This window comes from Diplotaxodon limnothrissa, linkage group LG7 (assembly GCF_057381915.1).
Source record: "Diplotaxodon limnothrissa isolate DT_005_m linkage group LG7, D_limnothrissa_male_GT1.1, whole genome shotgun sequence".
Lineage (NCBI taxonomy): Eukaryota > Metazoa > Chordata > Actinopteri > Cichliformes > Cichlidae > Diplotaxodon > Diplotaxodon limnothrissa.
This window is the reverse complement of record NC_140602.1, coordinates 13,998,876-14,024,501: the sequence shown is the minus strand read 5'-3', so window position 1 is coordinate 14,024,501 and position 25,626 is coordinate 13,998,876. Positions and strand designations below refer to the sequence as shown.

The window sequence follows — 25,626 nt, the reverse complement described above, 5'->3', positions numbered from 1 at the left end:
GTCTATAGTTTAACACACAGGATTCTTTTTAGGTCTATCAATACTTATAAAATAGATTATAATATATCTAATATCTATCGTTTCAGCTTACTAATGGGAAATTACAAACAATCTCCACAGTACGAAATAAATCCTTTCTCCTCCGTTTATATTTCAGTTGCAGAAGGTATGCAATATTTTGACTCGTTCACTATTTACATGCACTCACACGTTGCAAGTTTTCTTAAGAGTCTGACGTGCATATATTTGTAGAAAAACATAAATCATTTAAAAAAACACAGTTTTTGAAAGTCTAAGTCAAATCACTGACTCACTTCCCAATTTTGTCAAGGGATTTTTCAACTAAAGAACACAAACTTTTTCCCTGATGGTCTGAAAAACTGTATACTTCTGAAAAAGTGTGAGTGAGTCAAGGAGCTGATTAGACTGGTGCTGCTGGCATGACCAGCTGATGATCAAGTCAAGTTGGCTTTATTGTCACTTCAACCATATACAGTTTAACAGTACACAGTGAGGCGAAACAACGTTCCTCCAGGAACCAAGGTGCTACATGCAACATAAATTTACAACATAATTTAACAGAAAAACTCTAAACTAGCTAACTAAGAGGCCTAGTTAGCTGGCTAGCAGAGACAAGACAGACTGACCTAACATAAATTACAACATAACTTAACAAAAAACTATCTAACTATCTAAGGATGACTTTTTTTTTTTTGATGATGACCCCTTTCCAAGCTTGAGGTGTAACGTAGAATTTTTCAACAACACTTTCTTGTCTAATGTCCTCCTTGTAATGATGTTCATTTTTGAAACAATTTTTAATCCTCTGGAGGATGTCATCAACAATAGTCTCATGCGATCAAAGACCAGACATCATTATATGGTAATTTCACCTGGATTTTTCTGATCTGATATTAAATAAAACTCTGTCTATTGCCTTTAATGCAAGGCTAACAAGGCAGACCAATTCACACTAATGGCTGATTTCAAAGCTCAACAATAACCCCAACACAGCTGGTCCCCCCCCCCACACACACACACATACACACACTTTTTTAGCCTAGCTGTTATCCTGAATCAAATCAGAAAATGATAATCCTTTGAAATGTATTTGTTGCTCAGTCTGTTAGTCGTTTGCAAGGTAGGCTCATACATTAGGTTGGATAAATCACCCTTCCTTCCTTCCTTCCTTCCTTCCTTCCAGTGTGTAGATATTGCAATAACACGTTTTTTAAAAGAGTTGTTTTAATTTCTTCCCTCATTTTTTTTTTTTTTTGATGTTGTTGTTTTGGGTTTTGGTTTTTGTAATAACTCATCAGCTGTTGCCATGGATGCAATGTTTTCTTGTTTGACAGCAGCAGCGATCTCAGTGATTGTCAGCTTTGGAGCTTGCTTGTTATTTCATTGTGGGTAACACATACAGATACTTAATGTTCTGTTTTTCTGCTTTAGCCCTTCAACTCATACTGAGCTATTTGCTGAGATCAAGAAATGTCAGGTAATGTCAGTACTCCACATTCACGCTTCTGCAAAAAGCCCAGTATGACAGCTGTGTTGTGCTTTGACAGGAAGAACCTCACTTCATCTTACTTGAACTTAACTGTGTTTGTAACAACACATCTGATCTTGGATTGCAAGCAATTTATGTGAAGTCACAAAATAATTATTTAGTCTTCTCTAAAGTGACGGCGCTGCTGGTAACCAGTGCAGTAATAAATACTGTGTTTAGTCAAACCTGAACCTGCATCACTACATAGCTCTTTGGCAGCTCCAGGTGTTTGTGGGTGGGAAGCACCATCTGCTAAAAATACAAATAAATGCCTAGTCAAGGCCCACAGTTGTTTTTGTAAGTTTTTAGTTAACACTGTAGCATAACCATGAAGTTAAGAGCACAGAGCAGAGAATTTAGTGCAAGCTGACAGAAAAATGGTATGTAATATTCTCAGGCAGTTCGACTTAAATATCCGTTTGGACCGTTTGGACCTTTGTGATATATATATATTTTCATGCTAAACCAAAGTGTGATGATGATCATTTAGCTCTGAAGAGCATTTTGATTTGTTGAGTTTAATGACTTAACATCAATAACTAGGCCTTTACATAGAAAACCTGGTCACTTTTAACACCTGTACAGTACCTTTGAAATACCAACAACAGCATATCTGCTAACTGCCTAAGAATATATCAGATATCTTGTTGTTTTTATGTTTCTTCAAGGGTGCAGTCGGGGTGTGTGCCTGCAATCTCACAGAAACAAATGAAAAGCCACCTACTGTCTGTTGCTAATGAATACATTATCCAATGTGAGCATGCAGCTTGTCAAACACATTCACGCCACAAATCTTATATCATGTTTTTCATCTAGTCTGCACATCTCAGCAATACCATGTTGAACATTTTTGATGTAGTAGCTGTCTTCAGCCTATAACTGTTTTTCTTTTAACAATAAAACTGCAGTGTTGCCATCCTTATCTTGGAGATATAATAAGCATTAAAAAGCATTAAAGAGACAATACCATATCTGAAACTGGAGTAAATCAGAACTATGCGTTCTATTAATTAATTAATTAACTATTAATTTTCCCAAGGGGCTCCATGAGAAGCTGCAACTTTTTAAAACTACTGGTGCATGTATTGCTCACCACTGGAGCTATATGGGGTTTCCCAGTATTAATATGTGGTCATTTGTGAATTTCCACCAAACTGTGTGTCTTAGTAATCGCCACACAAGGGCAGCAGAGGGCAGGACTGCCAGGGTTTATGCAGAGTAAAAAGTTACAGTATACTGTAACTTTTTACTCTGCATAAAACCACTTTCATTGGGTATAACTGAACATTAAACAGCTGAGTGAGGAAAAAAACAACAACAACCTTTTGATTATCATGTCATAGATGAGTTCATGTGATATATAAAATTGTATAATAATAATAATAATAATGATAATGTGGTGAAGTTCAGAGTTGTCTGGCAATAAAGTATCATCATCACCACCATCATCATAATTCCTATATTTATTGCAAAAATTATATTAATATAATTAGCCTAATATATGTAATATTCTCAGATTATACTGAATGCACTACCAAAATGAATAAGTGTTTCTATGCCCCTTTTCCCTTTAAGAATAAAATAATGTACTTTGCTTATTAAATCAAAAGAGTCTTGTCTGTCTTTGGCGATGGGTGGGTGGGGGGTTGTGGGCCTGAGCGGTGTGGATGACTACAGTTAAATCCTGGAATACTGTGTCACTCAGTAGATTTAAATAAAACTAGGTGTAGCTCATCAGAATTTATTATTCCTGTTCGTATGCAAGAAGTTTCACAGAGCTATCAAATGAAAAGAAAAACAGTTTTAAGCTTATTGCGGTGATATAAATAAGTTGTAAAAGTAAAGTTATACTGTAATATTTCTATCAGAGACGTTTTTTTTATGTTAGCTCAATAACAAAAATAATAATAATAAGAAAGTAAAATACGTTTTTATTTATATAGCTCCTTTCGAGATAAATATAACAAAATCATTCGCGACAAAATGCGACTAGTACAGCTTATGGCAATAATAATACTCTTTTGGTGTGGTAGCGCTTTCGGAAGTTGTGCAGTTCCGTATAAACCTGTTTCTTCAGAACCACAGACGTTTTTCTCTGTCACAGCACTGTCATCAGTGACGTCAGTCAGGGTTGTAATCGGTCACGTGAACAGCGCAGGTCTGGATAAAGCGCTGCTCGGGAATACACCATTTATTCTGGTCGGTCCAACCCTCTGTGAATGATTTTTTATTATTTTATACATTATAATATATGTGTAGGTAATTTATTTAAATCTGAACTGTAAGAAATAAACATTTATCATCAACGGGGACCTGGGTTTTATTTTCAGCGTGTACTCATATTCGACTGATCATCTTTCATTCGTCGTGATGTGAGTAGATTCTTCTTTTGTCGAATATCTTTTAAAAAAAAAAAAATACAAGCGACGCTCGCACACGTAGTTTCTGTGCTTATAGTAATTTTTGTGTTATTATTATTTTTTTAATATTATATGTCTGAGATCCCATTTTTGTAGCTTTATGTTTGTGTGTGTTATACACTGAAGGCTAATTTTAATGTTGGATTGCTGCTTGGAACAATTAACGGCAAACATGTCATATCACTGTCCAAGAGCTTCATGCAATGCAAGCTCAGATTAATTCTTTGCGGTGAGCATCGGTTTCTGTGTGAGATTTTCTGTGTATACACTGCGCCCATTGGTTACAATGAAGTCATATGGAGGCTTATTCCATTGCCTCCCGTGTCGGTGCTCCATAAGATGGCCTCTTTAGATGTGGGCATATGAGAAACCCCCTTTATTTTTATGGTCGCTGTAGCCAGTTGTTTTTTTTTAATCTATTTATTTAATTTTAACCATTTACTTTATGGTTAACCCAGTAGTCCTTTTGCACGTGCGGTTCAAGCTTAACGTACAAAGCCCTTCAGCGTTCTCCTATTTTCAGCACCACCTTATCTCCTTCATCTTTCTGCTCTGTTTATCTTGGGCGTGTGTGGTTTCCTCATCAAGCGGCCAGGGCTCCCCCCTGTCCAGCATAAGGAGTGCAAATGGCTGATGAGGGTGAGGGTTGTCTTCATGGCTTCATGGGGAACAGATGCTTAGTGAAATGTTGTGGTGGTTCCCTCCCTGTTCACACTGCCCATCCTCCCTGCCCCCCTGCTGTTAACACAGCCCTCTAATCCCTCCACAGCCCTACTCGGACTGTCCAGCAGCCACTGCCTCTGTCTTTTGGGCCATAATTACAACAACACACAAGCAGAAGTCAGAAAGAGGGAGGATCGATTTTTCAAAGTTTAATGTCTGCCTTCTGAAAAAACAACAACAAAAAACAAAACAAAACAGAAAAAAAACATGTTATTGGCAAGAAATATCAAAAGAGACTGGGGATAGATAATCGGTCATGTTGCTTCTGATGAAATATAAGTTCATTCTAATTTCCGAAATTGGCTTTAATGCCTATCCAGCACTTAAAAATATATTTTGGTGCAAACAAAATCATGTTTGATATTTAGGGGTTTTGTCATCTGCAGAGCTTTGGCAGTTGGGACTTCTAAAATGTGAGGCAGTGCATTTTAGTTGAGAGCTATAATCAGAGTGTGCTGCATACAAATGCTACAAATGTAAAAGGAATGTTTAAAATGATGCAACAATTTTATAGGACTGATGCAAGTTTAAAAAACTCATCTTAGAACATGTTTTAGAACATAAGAAGATACACAGAAGGTGTGATGCTCTCAGATACCATGAAAAGAAAATATTAGGTTTGAGGATGCTTAAGAGGGAAATGTCAGGAACATTATGGCACAAGTGGTTAACAAATTACTGCAAAACGGACGGTTGACGGAGACTCACGCAAATAATAGTGGATGCGAATAGGGAAGTTGGTTTGCTTGCAGTAAGAGGAAATCCGCCGTGTCCTTATTTGTCCTGTTATTAAGAAATGCAGTGAATGAAGCGGTTGCAGTTTCTGTGGCGACTGTGACTTGCTCACTTCCAGTGTTTAGTAAACTCGAGACTGCCTAGAATAAGTGAGATAATACGAGAACATTTCAAAATTACATTTCAGTCAAAATATTTGTGATGGAGTCAGTTTGATTTCTGTGTTGGGGGGGGGGGGGGGGGGGGGGGGGGGTTTGTCACTAGAACATGCACTTAGTGATTGATGGGATGAACAATCACATACATGAAAGTGGATGATACAGGCCAGTAACCAATCTGTTTTACCATAGTCATCTCTGTGGTATTAAATATGATATCACACTGATAAAAAATAGAAAGCATTTCCAGATAAAAGGGAAACACTGTGGGCAGTCATGTTTACTAAGAGTGTTTGTTTCCTCGTCCACAATCACATGGAAAAAAAAACATCAATTCACATAAACAGATAAAAGATATTATTGCGGCCGATTCTCCATCTGGTAAAACATGTTTCTCAGACACATCGGTCCAGGCAAAGACAAATAATCTACAGCATTCTGATTAAAGGAAACCAAAGACTGTGTATCATCACAGGAGTTAGAAATGTTCAACCTTCTGTTCTCTGCTCAGTTTTAATGTTGTTGCTATGGAGAGGATTAGATATAATTTTAGGCCTCTACTTCCTGTCGAGGGGGAGGAATAGACGCAGTAATGTCGTGGTGGTTGGAGCAGGAGATTACATCTATATTTAATCCAGAACCTTTTGAGTATTATATGACACATCTGTCTAGCTTTTAGCTGTCAGCATTTGTGTAATACCTACTGGCAGCAGGTATGTTGTGTAAGTGTTGTGCGCGATCAAAGAACAGGTGAATCAGCTGAACAGAATTATTGTGGCCTTCGGCTTGTTAGGTCATTAGGTAAAATGGATTCGGCACTGGATTACAAAGGATTTTGTGCCACATGAACAGCTGGCGATATGATAAAAGATGTGACACACAAATTTCTGCTTAGAAATTCTGGGGCAGGAAAGAAAGTGGTAAAAGAATCGCTTCTAGCTTTTCCAGCAGCATTATTTTGGGTCAAAGTCTGCAAACATTTCACCTGGTTTTAAACAGATTTCACCTGTAATTATATTTCATGACTTTGATTGTTCATTTGGTTAATGGGGAAGGACTTATTTTCTAAAATAGTTAGAACCTATTTAGAAAATAAGACCAAAATTAACTATCATATAGATGTTTAACAATGTAAATTATCTAACATAAGAAAAGAAGCCATCACATTCTGCCAGATAAGTAAGTAAGATTTACTTACTTATATGGAACCTTTAATTCATATAACACCTCCTTTAAGGACCACAAAGTGGTTCACAACTACAATAAAATTACAAATATTAAAACACAACAATAATGTTCACTAGTTTAAGTTTCTAAAAGCCGTTAGATAATGTGAATAGTTCATTGAAAAGTAGAACCGCAGAAGCAACATAAAAACAAGACCAGCTAAGCAATAAAATAAATATACATCAGTGTTTTTCAGAATAAAAAACTTTTTTGAGAACCTGAGTAAACCGTAGAGGAACAAATGCTACGTTGTAAAATGCATAAGTGGCAGTGTAATGAATGCATACATATTTTTCAATAAAATAAAATTGAGTATTGAAGGAGATCTGAAAAAACAAGAAACCTTTTTGCTCTTTACACGCCGAGTCATCACGCGTAACCATAGGGCTCAGCACAAATAACTGCGAAAAAACATCAACTACTGATGGAAAAACAATGTCGACTGGAAGACTGTCAGGATGGAGGAACCTGGTGGTGATGAGTCATCATTTCAAAAACAAGCTTATGAAACAGTGGACTGATCTTTGCTGGTAAATTATTTTAAAAGGTCTTGTGATTGAAAGTGAAAGCCAGTCAGATACCAAATTCTAAATCTTGTTCAGTAAACAACTGAATCTCTGTCATCACTCAACATGCTGCAGTATCTTGCTTCTACAAATTATCTTTTTTCCATGCTCTTGTGTTAGGAGTTAGTTTTGCACTCTGAGCCTGTAAGCAGTGCTTAGCTGTCTGTACCATCACGCAGCCACAGGGAGGAACAACACACGGGACTATTAGATTTAAAGCCAGTAGAAGCCAAAGTCCTCAGTAGATGAGATATGGCCATAGCTCCTTGTGTGCCAAGGTTCCTAACAGTGACACATCCATCACAAAGGAGTGAGACAACTTTATTCTACCTCCCACATACGCCAGTGGGGAAAATAATAGGCAGCTGTTTATCAGTTTGCTAGTGTGTGTGGACGAACTGCTGAGAGAGATAAACCAGGCTCTTCAACTGAACCACAATAAGCTGGCCCAGCACTTAGAGGGCTTCCAGGGTTCCATGCTTTGTGATAAAGCCATAACAAGCTAATTCACTGGCGCGCCCTCTATTCCTTTCATTTTCATGATGTTTTTGAGCCCAAAATAAATGCTGTCTGAATATTACAGCTGTAAAAGCCCAGAAAAAACTGCTTGCCGAGCAACAACGTATCCTCTCTTCACTTCTGAGTGCTCAGTTACAGTTCAATTCTAGTTTCCATATGCGCCTTTTTTCTTTTTTCTCTACAGAGGCATGTGTTCTGTTTTACATAACCAGCCATGGCATATAGCAAGGTCACTGGTTGCAAGCCCTCCCATATTTCTCGGTGAAATATGATGTTTTTGCAGCAAGGAATGTATTTTAAGTGCTTCCATGTGCTCTCATTATGTGCTATTTCTTTGGTATGGTATGCAATTTAATGCACTGCAGGAGAAGTGTACATTTTACATGCTGCATTTTGCCTCTTTTTTCAAATCTAGTACAACAGCTAATACAGAGTAAGGACATTTAAGGGTTATCCAGTGTATAGAGTGCACTTTGTTGACCCCCCCATGCAACTTCCACTTTTTTATTTTGCAGCCAACAGTGTGGGAATGGGAAATGATGGAGGATAAAGGGCCTCGTGTAGCAGACTACTTTGTGGTTGCTGGCCTCACCGACTCATCCAAGCCTCTAGAGGAGGATCTACACTTTGATGATGCTGGTCCCAAATCTGTGAAACCCAAAGCCCCTATCACGGATGTCGCTGTCGTGATACGCTCTCTGGGAGAAGAAGTACCCCCAGGCTTCACCTGTGTTGAAACTACCCCCTCAGGCCTTTCTGCAGAGCTCAATGGAGCCAGTCTAAGGGGCCCACAGATATTCTTGTGCTTTAAGCGAGGCAGAGATAAGCCTCCACTGACAGATCTCGGGTAAGAAGTAATCCTCACTTGCTGACCTTTTACTCACCCAGCAGCACTAATAACTCCTCCGCTTAGGGTCACTGTAATCTGCTTTAATGCACATGCTCCAGTCTGAAGTCTTGATCAGTTTTCAAAAATATAAAAAGTCACCAACACCGTCTGATATTTCAGGGTTCTGTATGAGTGGAAAGAGAAACTCAAACCCGGATGTCACATCGTTCAGACCACACCCTCAGGCCGCCCTGCAAACATCAGCAGCTCGTCCTCCCAACGCATCTACATCACCTACCGCCGTGCACCAAAGAGCCAGCCACACACCTCATTGGCTGTCACCGATGTCTGCGTTATCATCCCCGGCAAAGGGGAAACGCCCCCTCACACCTTCTGCAAGGTGGACAAGAACCTCAACAGCAGCATGGTGGGATAGAGCTCTGAAAAATAATCACTTAAACCTAGTTTGTCTGCCCACACAGCCCAGATTGTTGCTGCTATGTGATGAACTTTATCTTTCTCCGTATTTCAGTGGGGATCCTCGGTCTACCTTTGTTACAAGAAGTCTCTGGCTAAAGCAAACACAATCGCATACAAAGCAGGTAAACTGTGCAGAGTTTGTAGCAGTGAAAAGAAAAAGGAAGTTTAGTCATGGATTTGTGTCAGTCATTATCAGTATTCATATAAAGAATATGTTTAACATTTCTTGCATGTGTTTGTGTCCAGGTCTTTTGTGTAGGTACCCCGAAGAGGACTATGAGTCCTTTCCACTGCCAGAGTCAGTGCCTATGTTCTGCCTGCCCATGGGGGCAATGATCGAGTGCTGGCCTGCACACACCAAACACTCCCTGCCTGTTTTTTCCACATTTGTACTAACGGGAGCCTCTGGAGAAAAGGTAAAATCACCTTTGTACGTAGTTGCTTTTTTGTATTCTTTTCTTTTACTTGTTATTTTGTGTACTCACCTACTGAAGTGGCCAAAAAAACACTTCTCCATTCAGCTTACGGCCATTTCGGTGAGATCATCACCAATTAATGATTCCCCTACAATACCACACATACAAAATATCTCCCTTAATTGCTTCATTTCAGCTAGCATCTCTATCTTTAGCTCCACCTCTGTCTCTCACTGAGAATTAGGATCCCTTATGGATTAGACTGTTTATGAAGTGCAGCTGTATTTCTAAGAATACCAGACAATCTTAATCAACTTCTGAACTCTGACTGGAATCAAAAGTGGTCTAAAGGCTGTGTTTGGAATACCAAAAGCCTGTTAGCCTCTGAAAGCACTGCAGCATAAAAGATTTTTTTTGTATTGTGCGGCTGAGTGTAGCTCATCTTTTGAATAATGGATGGCTCATGCACCACTTGGGCTGATGTGCAAGTTTTAAATGCTGGATGCTTCAGTGTTTACTGCTTCTTGCCTGCAACCTCTAGTCTGCAGGCTAGTCTCATGGCACTTTAGGCTAGGAATGACTTGTGTATTTATTTGGGAGAAGGAACTTCAAAGGGCGGATTTATTATGTTGAAAATTCTCTTGTGAAGCCGCCACTACATGCTCAATGAATGTGTTTCTCAAGGGACTTGTGGCTACTGTTGGGTTTGCATTAGGATAACAAGCGTGCGCATCCTTTAGATGCATTGTGCATTCTTCACGCAATTATCTTGGGGGCCCTTTGTGTGCAGGTGTACGGAGCAGCTATCCAGTTCTATGAGCCTTACCCAGAGGAGAACCTGTCTGAGCGTCAGCGCTCACAGCTCGGCCTGCCAAGCTCTGATCTCAGACCTGACGAGACCAGAAATGTTTACAGCAACAAGAGCATCTGCTTACTCTCCCACTGGCCCTTCTTCCAGTCCTTCAGGAGCTTTCTCACCTTCCTCTACCGATACTCCATCTCTGGGCCACATTCCCTGCCTATTGAAAAGTTAGCAACTTTTACAGATTTTATCCCTTTCAAATCAGACACTTTAGCTCACAGCCTGATAAATCATACAAAAGTAAGAAGTGTTACAACTTTACTAACTGAATTGATTTTTTACTCACAGGCACATCTCTCACTTCATGCAAAATGTGCCGTTTCCCTCCACTCAGAGACCGCGCATCCTAGTCCAGGTGAGTTTATGAGAAATCACTTCAACTTTGTACGGGTGGGTTCTTTGTTAAATTTGCTCTAACTCACTAAATTTTGCTTGTGTCTTCCACAGCTGTCTCCACATGACAGCCTGATGCTGAGCCAACCTGTGTCCTCTCCGCTCCCACTCAGGTAAAGATAACAATAAATTTCAGAATTACAACATCTTGCATTTTTTGCAATCCTAATCTGAAAACTTGTGTTGTTGTTGTTGTTGTTTTTTAAATTGCCGTGTGTTTTTGTGTGGTAGTGGGGGAAGCCTCTCCACGTTGCTCCTGAATCTGGGCCCCAAAAATGCTGCCACTCTGCTCGTGTTGGCTGTCACAGAGCACAAGATCCTGGTTCATTCCCTGCGCCCCGCTGTACTCACCAGTGTAACCGAGGCCCTTGTGTCTGTAAGTATTGTCTTTTTTAATCCTCTTTTTTTCCTGACAGTAAAACGAAGGTCTTTCATGGGACCATAAAAATCTTTTGTATATATTGTTTATAGTAATTTTACTTATGATCCTTTTCAGATGATTTTTCCCTTCCACTGGCCATGTCCATACATCCCTCTGTGCCCGCTGGCTCTGGCAGATGTTCTTAGTGCACCATGCCCTTTCATTGTGGGCATGGACTCCCGGTACTTTGATCTTTACGTCCCCCCGGCTGACATCACTTGTGTGGATCTGGACACCAACACCATCTCCCAGTAAGTGACCTCTTACTGCAGCCAGTCTGTGCTACTAGATGGCCACCTTCAAATCAACTCTTATGTAATGATAAGAGGTGGAATGTGAAGTATTTTTACTGTACAGAAAAAAAAACATGTTTGGATCCCACTGGTCTCCCACATCAATTCAAAAGGTATTCTGTGAGGATATCAGTGAATCCTCCCTCCCTCATATCTTTTTTGTTTCCTAACTGTCCTCCCGTGTAACAACAACCATCTGTTGTGCTTTCAGAAAAGATGACAAGAAGGCTCTTACGTGGAAAATCTTGCCCAGGAGAGCCTGCAAGCATCTTCTCAATAGTCTGAATAAGCTCTATCAGCAGCTCATTGAGGGTGAGTCCAGTCTGATGCTGTGTCATCCTCTAAGTGGTTTCATGAATAATTTTGGTTGCTTAGGCTACATGAGTCTGTTGAGTCAGCCTCTATGGGCAGCTTTACAGGAAAACTGACAGGATGCACTCACTGTTCCGTTAATAAAATAGTGCAATGATTAGTTCTTTTATAGAAGAGCATGTTGACCATGTATCATTCGCCATTTATGGTTTTTTAACTGATCCTCACCCTTCCTCTTATTCCATATATGGTATTCTTTCATTAGTGATTTATTCAGATTATTGTTTTTATTATTCTATTTCTATTTAATTTAAAAATCTTTTAAATTATGCAAAAATGAACTGTTATGTCCTGCCTCTTATAAAATCTAGATCTTCGCTGTGGTGTTTGAACAACATGACATCATGAATACTGGTCTAGACAGGAACAATTTGCTTGCGACATCATGCCAAGTGGTCTGTTTTTGCTAGCTTTATACCTGTTGGCAAGTTGGTCTCTGCATTTCTTTTAACTAGGTCTGCTGTGAAAATCAGAGTATTATACATAATTTGACTTTGACAGTCTCACTTTTACTCCAGTCTTGAGTGCTGTACTTAATACTTCTTTCCTTGTGGAAAAAGTGTGTGGTCTGTGGTAATAATAATACTGGTGTCTGGTTAAATAACCGGTTATTTGCTATCAGGTGGTTTACGCGCGTATGGATTGTTAAAACATCAGCTGTTGTGTGCCCTCAGGTGGTCATTTAAACCATGAAGATGTGCAGATGGATCACACAGTGACCGACTGTGAGCTTGAAAGTGGAAAAAGCCTGCACACACTAGAGCTCGAGATCCAGGAGGCCTTCCTGCGCTTCATGGCTGCCATCCTGCGAGGCTACCGTTCCTATCTGTTGCCCATCACCCAAGCCCCGTCCGAGAAAACCACTGATGCCAGCTCCCTCTTTGACATCCAAGGTATGTGTCACTCTCAGCCAGTAATATTCACCATACTAAGTCACGGCAAACCATGCTGACAGGTCATGGCTCCCCTCCCTCTGTGATTCAGTGCTGTAGTAAGTCGCGGGGTTAAGGTCTGAATGCTGCTAAGCTGGCCTCAAATCAGAGCTGTAATGACTGTTGTGATTTATGTTGAGCCTCGGTGGAAATTAGGGTTGGATGACAAGTCAGAGAGGCCACTGCGATTAATAGCACAATGTCCCTGCACATCTGTGTGCTATTATGTAAGAGGAGCAGTGGAGAACAAATTGTTTCATAACACAGCATTTATTTTGCGGAAATGTTGGTTACGGCTGCATCTTTACCCCATAAATATTTTGCAAGGGCTTGACAAGTAAATGCAATGATTTAGAATCATGAGACGGATATGAATTCCCCACTTTTTAAGATTTTCAATAAATAATTTCGTTTTCTTTTTTACAGGCTTCTTGAAGAGCAGAGACCGCTCCCATCAGAGGTTTTACTCCCTCATGACCAAGACTCAAATGTTCAGTCGTTTCATAGAAGAGTGCTCCTTTGTCAGTGATAAAGATGCCAGCCTGGCTTTCTTTGATGAGTGTGTTGATAAGGTGAGGTTTACAGCTAATCTTTATTATGGATTTTCAGTGTCAGAGATGATTCATCAAAATCATTCTGCTGCGTAGGAACAAACGCTCTTTGAGCGATATTTAGTCTGGCCTCTGACTGCTGGCAGAAATTCTCTAAAAAAGAAGCAGAAACATTTAGAGGAACAATTAATCACGCACTGTCCTCTAAATTAAGACCTTTTTTGGACTTTATTTAATTTTCAAAAAGAATGAAAAAGCAATTAACAGGAAGTAAAGGCAATAAACAAAAAGTAATTAACACTTCAGCACATCTCTTGGGCCTCTTTGTAAGATCAGCTCTAAGCTTTTCCATCAACTTTATTGTCTGCTTCTTTTTAAAGATGTTTTCTGTCTTCTTTTTGCTTCTTCTGCTGTTCTGATTATCTGCCTTCTTGTCATTTCTTTCTTCTCCTTTGCTTGTCGTTACGGTCCCTGCCTATCAGTTATTTTCCAGTGGAGGAAAGGTAAGTTACTCAATCCTATGCTGCTGTTTAAATAAAATATTTTTAACATTTTCCCACATTGATCCCAATCAAAGGATTTAATAATGTACATTATATTTATGTGCACTTATTTTGAATAAATCAAGGTGGTGTAACAGAGGGCTAGAAAGAAAATGTCTTTAATGTGATGACATGCATTAGATGTCAGAAATCTGCGTTATCCTTTTTGTTGTTGTTGTTGTTGAAATCCCGTGGGATGTGCTGATTATTAGTTTGTGCTAATTCTTCGTAGACTTGACAGATTTTATGAACACAAACTGACAACTTGTTTTGTCACACCCTCGCACAAAAACACTAAAACATCCGCCTCCTCTGTTCGTGTGTGTACGTGTGTGTGTGTGCTAGTACACTTGTGCAATCAGGAAGTCACATTTACATCCTGCTTGAAGAGTTTGAACTGTATTAATGGTCATTGTGGTTATTATTGAGAAGTGGAAGCCTTGATTCATACAGCGTCATTGCTGCTGAGGTTGACAACAAATGCGTGATTGAGAAAGAGCTCTCGGGTGTAAGAGGAAGGGCAACAAACAGAGAAACACAGAGCAGAATTGAAGTGAGGGCAAACAGGTCAGTGAGGGTCCGGTGACTGAATCATCCACTCAACTGAGTGGAACAAACCCTGTAATCCAGTACACCGGGGAACTATTCAGCCGCTGCCATAATATTAACGTTTTTGTGAAACTCATGCCCGAGATAAGCTGGTAATCGATTCAGACAAGCCAAGTGAGTGCACATCAGCTCAGTAGGCTTTTTATAATGTCCCAGGAAACTATTCAGAGCTGATTTTCTTTAAAAAAAGGAGCATGTATGCTTTTGCTCGGCTTCTCTTTGTTCCTGCTGTTGTTCTCAGAAAGGCATGCAGGCATGCAGGCAGGCTTTGAAAGCTTCTCTCCAGACAGCAGATAAGTCCATTTGGAGCTGAAGCAAATGTGGCAGTTAAGTATCAAGTAGTGCTGCCAAAGCTGTACAGTTAAATGGTTTCATGTCCCTAGAGTAACATGGCATCAATTTTGTCCAGGTCACTGCAGCCTAGATTAATTCGGTCTTGGAGAATTCACGGGATCAAGCATTCGGTAGTGCCCTGTAGTTAACTGGAATTGGAGCAAAAGCCATATTTCTGATGCAGGCCGGTTCATTACTGACATCTTTGTGTCCTCACTGACCCTGATATCTGGTCGGATCTGATTGCTTCCAGAAAGCTTTAGCACTTGTAGATTTGTGTTTAGAGAACAGCTAAAAGGAAAGATGAAGACAGCTGCTGAATTTGTGTTTCTCTTGCAAACCAGATGGACAGTGAGCGACCAGAGGACGCCAGACTGATCGAACTGGATGAATCGCACCGCAGCGAGCACACAGTCTACATCAACCCTCCAGAGCTGCCTCCGCCATCGCAGGGAGAGGAGCATCCTCTGTGCTATAGGTACCACACTGCAGATGAATCTCTAAATGAGAGAGGCAAGACAGGGGGTTTCTTTTTTTAAAACTCTGTCCTGTATGCTTGAGCAGCACACTGGGTGCTGCTCCCAAAGGACAGACTCATAAACTGCTTCCGTTGTTAGACTTTGTCACTGCCACAGGGCTGTGTGGTTATTTTGAGCTGTAACACATTACTTTTGGATTCTTATGTTGGTGCCTCAGGGAAGAACCAAACTGTTGTAGGAATAACTCAGCTTGCTAGCATTTATGAGCAATCCATGTCTATTTTTAGCTTATGTAACTGTATATAAGGGAGTATACATTTCTTTCTGCAGCTACTCTGCATTTCCTGTGCTAAATGCTGAGCTTCTGGAGCCTTTGGAGGGAGCAAGTCCTTCATCGGCAGGCATAGCCTCACGCCACAGCAGTCCAGCCAGCCCCACAGCCATCTTTAGACGCTCTAAACAGGTCCTTAAGAATCTTCATGTCAATTTGGTTTCTTTCATGAACAAAGATAAACCTAAATATGTTCAAATTAATGTCACATTTACTCCTGTGCCTATTCTCCATAATCATGTGTAAGGATATGAATGTGAATCCAAAATGCAAATCTGGTTGTTAATAGACAATGAATCACATTTACATCTGATCTTTTTCATCTTAGGAGATCAAATCAGCTCAAAGGATGGCCAAAACATATTCATCTATGCCTCAGATGTGGTCCAAGTGTCTGCTTCGCCACTGCTACGGCCTGTGGTTTATCTGCTTGCCAGGATTTGTTGGCAACTGCCACTCCAAGGTGCGAGCGCTGCGTACGGCTTATGATGTGCTGAGGAAAATGCAGGACAAAAAGCTGCAGGCTCCAGATGAGGTAGGAAACTGCTCTGGATAAGAAAACAATACAGATCTGCCGATATGATTCAGAAAAGACGACGCTGCACATTTTCAGTGTTAACGTGTTTTTTTCTCCAAGGTTTGTTACCGTGTGCTGCTGCAGCTGTGTGGACAGTACAGCCAGCCAGTCCTGGCTGTGAGGGTGCTGTTTGAGATGAAGAAAGCTGGAGTTCAACCCAATGCTATCACATATGGGTACTATAACAAGGTGCGTGCTATCGGTCGTTAACAATACAACTAAGAAAATGCAAGCAATTTGCATATTGGATTGAGATGGGAGCTTAAATCTTAAAATATGTTGTATTTCTTCTCCAGGCGGTATTAGAGAGCACCTGGCCATCGACCACCAGGGGAGGTTACTTTCTATGGGGAAAGCTGAGGAACGTGCTCCTCGGTGTGCTCCAGTTCAAGCAAGCAGGAAGGAAACAACGGAACTCCCAAAGAGATCCTCATCTTTCAGGTAAGGAAAAATTAAATTCCTGATTATGTGACTGTCTGTAACAACCCAATTACATATATTTTGGTGAAAAAACAAAACAAAACATACAGATATTTTTTTCATTCAACTACAGCACTTCCACAAACATCTGGCCAAACATTTTGTATAGAGCAGTAATTCTCTGTGAATGCTTTCCTGGGCGGTTACATAGATCACACACATCATATTTTTGCCTCTAGTGAAAACTACTTTTTCCTCTTGTAAATAAAAAGCATGGATCAATCTTGTCTTGTATTAGCGGTTCAGGCTGGAGGGTATGTTGGCAAACTGAGCCCATTAGTAACATCTAAATGTTATCTAAACACCACAGCTCACCTGAGTATTGGTGCTGACCATCTTCATCCTTTTATGATCACAGTGTAACAATTTTGTGATGGATGCTTCCAGCAGGATAACACGCTGTGTCATAAATCATCTCAAATTGCTTTCTTGAACATGACAGTGAGTTCACTGTATTCAAATGGCAGCCACAGTCACCAGATCTCCATCCAACAGAGCACTGTTGGGATCTAGTGGAATGGGAGATTCTTATCATGGATGTGTAGCCAACAAATCTGCAGAAACTGTGTGATACTATCATCTCAAATAACATCTCTGAAAAATGTTTCCTTAGAACTCCGATTAAGGCAGTTCTGTAGTCAAAAGTAGAACTAGTAGTGACTGCTTTACACTCGATCCCAGTGAGGCTTTAAGATGTTTTGGACTGCATCAAATTTACAGAAAATTACTCCTGACTTCATCAATGGTGTATTTTCTTCTTAGTTACTGTAATTGCTTTATGAATTCATGCGACATAGTCTGATCCTGGTTCCCTACCTTGCTTTTCTTGAAACCTTTTACACAAAGTGAAGAGGTTTTCCTCCCTGGCAGTCAAAGTATACAGATTCCTTTTGATCTCAGTCTCAAATTCCCACAACAACCCGCAGAGACCCTCATTACCATAATGACATATTGAGTGATAGGCTTTAATGAAAAAGTAATGCTTTACACCATTTGATACGACATTTTTCCCAGCTGCACATATTTTAACTTAACGTTTTAAACGTTTAAATTCCCAAAATAAAAACACGATCATATTAAGTGCATCTTCGGTCTTGAGCAAGATTCGTTCACTTTTCTTCACTTTGAGGTAAAATAGATAAATCTTATAGCGCTGGTTGATGCTGTGGCACTCAGAACATTCCTGCGTTTGCTGCAGATGATAATGATTGCAACACAGTTCAGTGAGGGTTTATACATCGCTCATATATAGTGTGAGTGCAGCTCTGGTTTCATAATCCTGTTGGTAGTCTGTCTTTTGTGAAGCCTCTCTCATCCCCTTTCTCTCTGCTCTTATCTCCCTTTAGACGGCAGCGATCTAGACACAGTCAGCCATGGCAGTTTGGACAGCGCTAATGACTCTGCTGAGCGCACCTCCATCGACACCGACTTCACTAAAATGGACTCCAGCGATGATGGATTTAGTACAGGTAGAGAGCTACTGCCCTATGTCGTTCTCATTCCATCTATTTTACGTGCAGCCTTTTACTTTCCCTCATATCTCTCTGATTTATGGGATGTGATTGAATTAACTGCCTTAAAAGTGGCAGAACATCATGAATCTCAAACCTTAATTATTCATCTGCACTGACTTTCTCTCAGTCATTTTACACAAACTAATATATGAAAGACTCCAGTATTAAGGTGTGATGAAAGGTTCACCGTTTTCACTGTTGGATTTTCCCATACCTGATGTACTTGATTTATATCAGAGAGACGTTTTTGTTGTTTATTTTGATATTATGGAATTATGCCAGGTAATCAGAGCGAAAATCTCTTTAGTGGTTGTGTCGTGTCTTGTTTTTTCCTCTGTGGTTAGATGCTATGGATGGTGAGGTGCAAGGATCAAGGATAGTTTGATCCCTGATTATTTACTTAATGGTGTGAAAGCAATAGGGAATAAAGGGGATGTGTAGTCAAAGGCACTCTGCTAAATACATAGATATACAATATGTGTGCTGCATGTGCCGTATTATAGGTACCTTTCAGCATGTAAGCAAATAACAGGTGATACCTTTTGTTATTTATTTACATTTTATATCCTTTTTGTTCGGCTTGCCCGCCCTCGGCTGGTGGTAGGGTCCATTCAGGCATGGATAAGAGAAAGAAGGCGTAACGTAGATGGAGATGTGGTGGCAGTTTGTTGTGTGGCTGCTTTCTTACTCTTGCTTTTAAATATAACTTTTAAAACTTTCTGCTGCTTTTAAACCAGCCCAGTCAAAAGCATAAATAAATACATATAATAAATCTTTGAATTATGCATTAAAGGCAAATTGCATTCAAATTACATTTTAAGTGATTGGGGAAAATGCAAATGTAAAAGCCAAGAAACAAGCACTTACATAAAGTCTGCTCTGTAATATGTGGTGGTGGAGGTATGGGTGGGGTTGGGGAAAATTGTATTATGTTGGATAGCGTTAGGTAGGCATGTTTCTTTTGTAAGCTCACATCTTCGCAGCTAAGACAAGTACCAAAGCTGAAAAGACCAAAGCTTTTGCGCTAACAATATCATCTGGCACAACTTGTCTCATCAAACTACTGAAAGTGAACAAATTCTTTGAAAATACTCCAAGCACAGTGGAGAAGGTTTGTACTGTCTCCTGCTATTTGACCTTGTGAATTTAATGAAGTTTTTATAAAAATATTCTGTTCCTTTTCTGGTGCCCCTGCTTTTCTATTCTGGGTGTTTTGTGTGCTTCATGCTGAAGGGAATGTCACAAAGCGCTTGTAAGCAAAAACTCTCTGATCAGTTGTCTCATATAAAGCTTCCATGGAGACTAATAGGAACAAATTCTAATTCACTCGAGGAAGAAACAAAACACCAGTGAGAGGACATTTAAAAAGTAAGCGTCAGCGGAGTGATTTCTCCTTATCTTTTTCAGGTGAACAGTCAGACCAAGGCTATGATTCCTTGTCTAAGGAGGAAGAGAGATTGTGCAGCAGAGAGAGTGATGGCACAGCCCTGGTGGAAGACAAAGGAGTCAAGTCAAGTGAGTTATGGATTGCTTTTATGTCGTATCTTTGACACTGGGGGATTATTTCTGCAAAAAGTGACTCACAGCTCACTGCAAAATGGATGCTTTGCCTTTAAAAGCTGGTGGTATCACATCTGGCTGTGGGTGTAAAGTGGGTTTTTTTCTTGTCCATTTGCTGTTAAATTTAGGTGTTTCTCATTAAAAAAAAAATACAATCTGCTGATGGATAAACGTGTTATGTAAGCAGATGACTTTTGCCTTGAATTTTGTTGCAAATCATGACATGCGGTGTCTGACTTTGTGTTGTTTTTCTAATTTTTCAGTCTTCATAATCAGTAGTCCTCTGTAATTGGTGTGGCATTTTATCAGAGCCTTAATAACTTATTACTTTTGGCTTAAAATGCAATACAGCTGTATTGTAAGATAAACACATATCCCTTAAGGAACCGCAGAGCTGCCAGTTTCCCTTCCTCCTCGTCCCTGCAGCAGCTTCATGTTGGCGTGAACAGTAGAACACCAGCAACAATTCATTCAAATCTAACAGGATTTTTTAGAATAATGCAAGAGCACAATAATGCCACAGATTTCAGTGGACTAGCCAAAAACGCACAAAAATGCCTTTTAGTGTTCATTCTCAATCTAAATGTTGTTCAAAACTGCAGCGTTTGATGTGGAGGTTCCATTCTTTCTCCCAGCGCCTCCAAATCAAAAGATGCTAACACAGCAATGTTTTATTTATAAAGCAGACTCTCAAGAAGTCGTTTTATTACTGCGTATAACCACTATGTACCGTTCAGCTGAATGCTTTCAAATGTGTTTTTGTCACAGGCAGTGGCCTTAGGCTGGCTTCCAGTCCATCTAGTGACACTCTTCTGAGTGGAGCTTTGCCAAAGGCAGAGAGGCCAAATTCTCTGGACTTGTCTGGTGGACAGGGAACTCTGAGGCTCAGTGTCCCCATTCTAAGTACATCAAAGCAGCTTCACCTTGCTTCTGACAGACTGCATGAAGTAGAGGAAGAGGTCACAGAGACTGATAAACAGAAACACCCAGTGGAGAGGGCCGGCGTTATCTGCAATGCCGGGACAGTGAGGAGGACAGGTATTGAGATGGGATTTGATCCCCTGTCGCTGATGGCAACAGCGACCGTACAGGAATGTGACCATGACAACAGCAGTGCATCCAACTCTAGGCGCAACCTGGCCGAGGAGATTGAAACGTACATGAATAATGGCAACAGCCCCTTGAGCAGCCGCACGCCCAGTATGGACCTGCAGAACCCCTCAAGCCCTTTGTTCCGCTCAGCCTCTTCTCCCCACTCCTCCCCGCAATCCTCAACCCTAGTTCAATCCACTACACACCTCCCACTGCCTGCCAAAACAAAGGAGAGGCTGAGGCAGTCTCCATCTCTTCCTCTTGGTATTTGTAACAAAGACAGAGAGAGGCCTCCCTCTTTGGTTTCACCGTCATCACCCACTCCTTCCACTTCATCGTTCTCCATGGAAACACTGTTCACCCCAACTCTCGACATCTTCAAGAGCAGCGTTATATCAGCAGGAAAGGGTGTGGCTGAGAAAGCTAGTCGTCTCTACTCTCGTTTGTCCTCTCAAACTTCACTAACACAGGTTAGAATTTTTTTAACATATAAATAATTCATGCATATTTGGGATTACTGGCTCTAGGATGAAATCTAGTTACAGTTCTTTTTTGCCCCCTGCAGGACGCAAACTGTGACCGCATGAGTGTGTCCTCACTGACCTCAGGAGAGGCCGATTGCTCCTCGCTGCTTGATAATGACTCCTGTCTAGATCCAGATGGATTTACATCCCCACAGCATGGTAGCGTGTCCCGAGTCAGGAGAAGCCCCGTTGGGCATCATCATACTCACCTGGGCAGCCCTGGCACCCCAAACAGAGTGTTCAGACACAACTCCTTTTCTGGTTCGTTCCACATCTTTTAATAAATATTGTTGTAGTGAAGCTTTTATTTTCGTGTGTTACATTGTTATTTTACAACGTTACTGATACTTACACTGGATGATCAACAAAGTCAATTAAATCAGGTCCCTTTCCTGCTAGAAGCAGCTCTAATCTAAAAAACTCATGGCTTAAAGCTTTGTTGTTACAAGCTCATTATAACTGCAGCATTGTGCAGGTTTGCATGAAAACACTTCTTGGCAGTCTAAATTTAGAGTAAGAGTAGGCCTCAGTGATGGAAAGAGTTGGGTGTTGTTCTATTGGAAAGTAGGCCAGCAGGCGTGAGGGATGATGCAGTGTGTAGGTTTTTCTGCACCCAGCCACAGGCCCTATGCTAAACACACTTCAACATGTACACGTGCATGCACAATCACGTGCACACAAGCAGAGACACAGACTCACTAAACCTGCGGCACAAATACAAACACTCATTGCAGATTTTAATAAAGTAATTGCTGCTTTGTTTCAGCTGGACACTTTTTCTTAGTTTCATCCAGATATTTCAAGCTTTGACAGCTGTGTTCAGTCTTGGCTTTGCGTTCTGTGTCTGATTGTATAATCCTCCACTGTATCCAGGTGGTTTGGCACTTCCCTCCAAAACTCCTCACACTCCAGATTCCTCCCCCGACACCGGCCGCTTCCAACCCACTCCCAATTACACCGTAGAGGTAAGGCACCAGCACATAACAATCCCAGTCCAACTCTTGTCTGTAGGCTCGCTCAGGCAGTGTGATGGTTTCTTTCTGAACCTGACGCTTTCTTTTATAGGTGTTGATGTCTAGCTGTTCACTTTGTAAGACATGTGACTGTCTGGTGTATGATGAGGAGATAATGGCAGGATGGACGGCAAATGACTCAAACCTCAACAGCACTTGTCCTTTCTGCGGCACAGCCTTCTTGCCTTTTCTCAATGTGGAAATCAAAGATCTGAGACCGCACAGCAGGTAAAATTTACACAGCACACTATGCTTACAAAGAGAGCTCAAACACTTTGAATAGTTAAAGCCATCAATTTGGGCTATTTTCAGTTACAACATTGTGCTAGATTGTCTTTTCTATAGTATCTTGCTAATTGTCTGGAACATTTTTTTTTTTCTTTTTACAAAAGAGCACTAAGGCACACAGACACAGACAAAACATCTTTTATCCCCGTGGCCCATTTAAACAGATCCACTCTCTGTCTCTCATCAGGTCGTCTAAGAAAAGCAATCCGGTTAAAGAGGAGGATACATCCCTGCCACCCAATCCTGAGGAAAAAATCTCCACAACAGACGGTGCAGCTGAGGCGTCTGCAGCTCCTGCACAGAAGCGGGAGAGCAGTGGGGGTGCTGGCCAAGCCCCAGCCTCATCCTCCTCCTCCTCCTGCTCCTCTGCTTCTGCTCCTGTAACAGTGCCCTACTTGAGCCCTCTGGTTCTGTGGAAGGAGCTGGAGAGCCTGTTAGTGAATGAGGGCGACCAGGCAATCTCCTCCCCAAGCGTTGTTGACCAACATCCCATTGTCTTCTGGAACCTTGTTTGGTACTTCAGAAGGCTCGACCTGCCGAGTAACCTGCCAGCTCTTATCCTGGGCTCCCAACACTGTAGCCACGAAGACCAGGTAAATATGACAGCCTGTCACCCACGCAGAATACTTTAATGATGTCATCCCGTGTGCCATCAGCAACTAGAAAAGTGAATATTGTAGCTCATTAGCTTAGCCAAGCGCTAAGGCAAGCAGAAACAGTTTGTACCAACTGGCACTTCTAAAGCTCAGAAAATTATTTGGGACTTTGGTGACTCCTAGTGTTGTTATTAAAAATCAAAACTAACAAAATATAATGCATGAAACCATAACACGACTTGTGCCTACAGAGGACAATGCAATAATGAATTCATCTTTTTTATGTATTTTGTCCCCTTCAGACTCCTCAGATGCTGTCATCGGAGGACAGCAAGCAGGTTCTCGTGAGGATTATGTGGGACAATTTGAAGTTGCACCAAGACAAAGTTCAACCCTGCTACGTCCTGTGGAACACCCACTGTAAGTTAATACAATGTTTACTTTCACAGACTATAGTGCAATAAATTAGAAAAGGTGATATCAGGCTACCTTCAGAAAATTATTTTCCCGGTAAGGTCAGATATTTACATGCAAATGAAACAATGCATATTAACTAGTAGATCATGCATAATTCAGCTCAGGAAACCTATTAATCAAGTCATCTTATCAGTGAGCCACACCTTCAGACTTCGTTTCTTCATTTCTCTCATCTGTTAATGAGAGAAATGAGATGAATGAACCTTTGATCGCAGTGATTTTAATCTCTCCCTCTTCGCAGGTGCCAACTCGCTGGTTCGCTCCGGGTTATGTGAAGAAGGCCAACTCTTCACTGTGGAGCTCCTGCAGGGTTTCGTGAGGAGCATTAAGAAGAGTGATGTGCATCAGCCCATGAGCCAGATCATTCAGCTGTTGGGGCCTGAGTTAGGTTTTAAAAGACAGAGGTAAGTAAATAAAGAGGTGTGTGATGAGTAAAATTACACCGGCAAAATCATATGAATGGAAAATCTCATTGCTTTTCTTTTCTTTTCTCTCCCAAAAAAGGAGTCTCTACAGAGAGTTATTGTTCCTTGCTCTGGTGGCTTTGAGGAAGAACAACATTAATATCAGTAAGTTCAGAGCATGGATATTTTAGTTTTTAGTTATTTTAGCAGGACTGGAAATGTCAGTCCACTGCTTTTGCCCAAATATGTAATAATGACTCTTGATGGCTTTAATGATGCCCTGACATTTTGTGTAACTCCATCAGGCGGGTTTTTTTCTTCTTTTTTTCACATATCCTGTACAAAGTTTTGTGTAAACAGCCATCTTGGATGCAATACACTAGCCTCATTTGTACTCTGTACAAAGTATAAGATTAAAGTATTTGAATATATCCACATAACACAGTTTTAGTACCACCTTACATAACCCAAAGTATTTCTCTGACCATCTACAATAGAACAGCTAGCTAGAAGACTGTAGATTCTTCTGCCGATATTCTCAAATGCCTGCTGTTTGTAGTTAATGGATATAAAAGATTTTATATAAAGAAAGCGTGCTGACAGATTCTTAACTTACCATTATCTCGCCTGCAGGTGCTTTCGATCGCGAGTACAAGCTGGCATACGATCGCCTCACCCCCAACCTGGTTAAACTGACACACAACTGTGACCGGCCCCCTGGAGCAGGGGTCATGGAGTGTAGAAGGACATTTGGAGAGCCTGGTTTGTGAACATTTTGTCCCCCTTCTGTAGCTTTTTTTCCTCCCTCCAACAGTCACTGCTGCTGTTGTTGTTGTTTTGTTTGTTTCTTTGTTTGTCAAACTGCTCTTCAGACTCAGGACCAGCTCATCTGACTGAAGCATTGAGCTCTTGTAAGCACAATGGGACTGAACATAATGCAACTGCCATGAGTTTCTTGAAAACTGTCAGAGCTGAGAGGCATGAAGTGACAGGCCTTGTATTTGTAAATACTTTGAAGATATTTTCTGTATAAATGTTTGCACAGTTATTACACGGTCTACTTTATGCCTCTGTTACTGTTGAAGCTGTGAATAAGTAGGTACAACTAAGTGTAAGTTCACCTCGTCGAAATTCCTCAGTGGTCCTGGTGACCTTGTTAAGACTGTTGTTGACTGTGTGTACTTTTAGACGTTCATGTTTTTACAAAGCACTTTGATAAGATGAGCACTTGCCATTTGTTCTCATTTACATGGGGCTGTGTCTCTGCCACGCACACCTTAGTCATGGTTCTGTCTGAAATTTCCACAGGTTCAAGTTTGTAAAGGCAAATCACTTCCTCTTCATGTACACCTCATAAAGCA

The 25,626-nt window shown here is 40.8% G+C and overlaps 1 protein-coding gene across 1 annotated transcript; it reads left to right on the top strand.

Moving 5' to 3' along the window:
• Positions 1–3,844: 3,844 nt before the first annotated feature.
• On the top strand, positions 3,845–25,041 carry dennd4a (DENN/MADD domain containing 4A). Its single transcript, XM_085359244.1, has 29 exons — positions 3,845–3,921; positions 8,413–8,744; positions 8,907–9,153; positions 9,259–9,328; positions 9,453–9,622; positions 10,413–10,651; positions 10,773–10,839; positions 10,932–10,990; positions 11,109–11,253; positions 11,374–11,549; positions 11,803–11,903; positions 12,638–12,856; positions 13,322–13,467; positions 15,275–15,408; positions 15,740–15,872; positions 16,069–16,275; positions 16,378–16,506; positions 16,614–16,758; positions 18,144–18,266; positions 19,719–19,826; positions 20,640–21,433; positions 21,529–21,748; positions 22,361–22,452; positions 22,553–22,728; positions 22,976–23,381; positions 23,687–23,804; positions 24,103–24,265; positions 24,366–24,430; positions 24,899–25,041. Exons 2-29 carry the CDS (start codon positions 8,434–8,436, stop codon positions 25,033–25,035), a joined length of 5,100 nt encoding a protein of 1,699 aa, XP_085215370.1. The 5' UTR covers positions 3,845–3,921; positions 8,413–8,433; the 3' UTR covers positions 25,036–25,041.
• Positions 25,042–25,626: the final 585 nt, after the last annotated feature.

Excerpts from the sequence above, each read along its gene's own strand:
- dennd4a (XM_085359244.1), top strand. The coding sequence starts at position 8,434 with ATGATGGAGGATAAAGGGCCTCGTGTAGCAGACTACTTTGTGGTTGCT. Across the intron at positions 10,840-10,931 it reads GACCGCGCATCCTAGTCCAG|CTGTCTCCACATGACAGCCT; the intron begins GTGAGTTTATGA and ends TGTCTTCCACAG. Across the intron at positions 18,267-19,718 it reads CGATGATGGATTTAGTACAG|GTGAACAGTCAGACCAAGGC; the intron begins GTAGAGAGCTAC and ends TATCTTTTTCAG.